Source organism: Austrofundulus limnaeus, unplaced genomic scaffold (genome assembly GCF_001266775.1).
Source record: "Austrofundulus limnaeus strain Quisiro unplaced genomic scaffold, Austrofundulus_limnaeus-1.0 Scaffold234, whole genome shotgun sequence".
Classification (NCBI taxonomy): Eukaryota; Metazoa; Chordata; class Actinopteri; order Cyprinodontiformes; family Rivulidae; genus Austrofundulus; species Austrofundulus limnaeus.
In genome coordinates, this window is record NW_013952636.1 from 131,916 (window position 1) to 133,792 (window position 1,877).

The 1,877-nt window shown below is 36.0% G+C and overlaps 1 protein-coding gene across 1 annotated transcript in view; it reads left to right on the forward strand.

Annotated features, from left to right (window-relative positions):
• LOC106525551 (troponin T, cardiac muscle isoforms) overlaps positions 1-1,877 on the forward strand; it is a gene marked incomplete in the record, with an annotated part of 22,110 nt that overhangs the window by 8,767 nt on the left and 11,466 nt on the right. The window contains 1 exon segment of the mRNA XM_014019836.1: positions 798-818. Coding sequence (XP_013875290.1) covers positions 798-818 — 21 coding nt within the window.

Here is a 1,877-nt window from a genome sequence, read left to right on the forward strand (position 1 = left end):
GTACCAGCTAAAAGCTAAAATGAGCAGAAAGATAGCTAGGAGCTAAAATGAGCAGAAAGATAGCTAGGAGCTAAAAGGAGCAGAATGATAGCTAGGAGCTAAAAGGAGCAGAATGATAGGAGCTAAAAGAGCAGAATGATAGCTATGAGCTAAAAGGAGCAGAATGATAGCTAGGAGCTAAAAGGAGCTGAATGATAGCTAGGAGCTAAAAGGAACAGAATGATAGCTAGGAGCTAYAAGGAGCTGAATGATAGCTAGGAGATAAAAGGACATGCAGCTTTTAATTCTTCGATCTTAAGGTCAGAATGTGTTTCTGACAGAGTTCTGCTCRTTATTTCTGTTCTCCTGACATCTCCTAACAGCTAAAGAACCAAAGTACAGAGAACTGTTTGACAGAACAGCACTTTCAGAYTCACCAGACTATCCCTTTAAAGTGTTTCTTCTCTCAGATCTGACGTGTTACAAACAGCTAACAGGCTCAGCTGGTGATCCAGACTGTTCCCTGTTTGTACTTTGAGTCACAATAAATGTCCAGAGTTGTTTATTGTTTTTATTCGTCCCCGGAGACGAGGAGATCAGAGCTGCTGCGAGTCGCATTCAGCTGCTAATCCATACTTTCTTCACCCACTCATAAAACCTGAAAGAAAACGGGCTGAAAGATTCAGTTTTTGAACACAACCTTTTTATTCTTTTCTTTTCTGGCCCCCTTGTGTCATATTGTTTTTCTGCGGTGTGTGTGTCTCTAACCAGCTCTGACAGAAATCAGATACTTTATTCTGTTTTTTCTCGTTAAACAGGAGAAGCTGCACCTAAAGAAGGTAAGTCCTTAAATGTTTTATGAGCCGTTATGCCTTCATCCATCTTTAACGACTTTAATATTAAAAAAGAAAAACTGCTGAGATGAAATATTTGATGTAACAGATTCATGATGCTTTATATGATGTGATGGATTTCAATGAAACTCAGAAATGGATCCAGTTTAAGATGGTGATTCACTTTAGCAAACACAAAATGTCTCTAACTCAGTCATTTTTAAAGAAATTGAATGTAAATTTAGTGTGGTAGTAGCTGAGAGTCATCCCTATCGTAAAAATTAAACAGATTATGTATTTTTTCTGTAGCAACTCCTTCAATAAGTGCTTTTTATTCCTCGTTATTGTGCAGTCCTAATTCAAAACTTGACAAACTCCCATTTTTTATGCATCACAAGTAAAGCACCGACTTAAATCCATGAAAAGTCTCTTTAAACAGTCTCCACCTGCACATTACAGTAAATTATGTTATTCTTTTTATTGCCTCTCAATCATCTCAGCCTCATTAGTGTTCCCGGGTCCATCAGTAATCACTGTTTTGTTTGGCGGCTCCGGAGCTGCCTGCTGAGTTAGGATGAGATAAATTGACTCCAAACGAGAGATCCATTTGTGAAAATGGTGAAATCCACTCAGGCAACATCTGCTGTTTACATACAGGAACGACTCTCAGGTTTTCTGTTACCACTTAAATGAAAAAGGTCCAGTTCTACATTTTATATCCTGAGTTTCATAATTTAACTTATTTCTCATCAAGTCGCTGATAATATTAAGTTTGATAGTTAATTATATAAGATACTAATTTTTATTTTATTTTCAGAGCCTTCTGTTTCCACGACTGAAAGTACAACTTTTTTTTTACTTTAAATTATCATTAATGAAGATTATGCTAAATATATGCTGAAGATTTAAGAACCAGTGACCTAAAATGCTTAAAAATCTAAACAAGTAAGTAGAATTAAAGAAAAATGAGGGGAACAATTAAATAAATGGTAAATAACATTATTTTTAAAAGTAGAAACAATGGGCCTCATGCAGGAACATGTTCGTATTCTTATCCTAAATTTC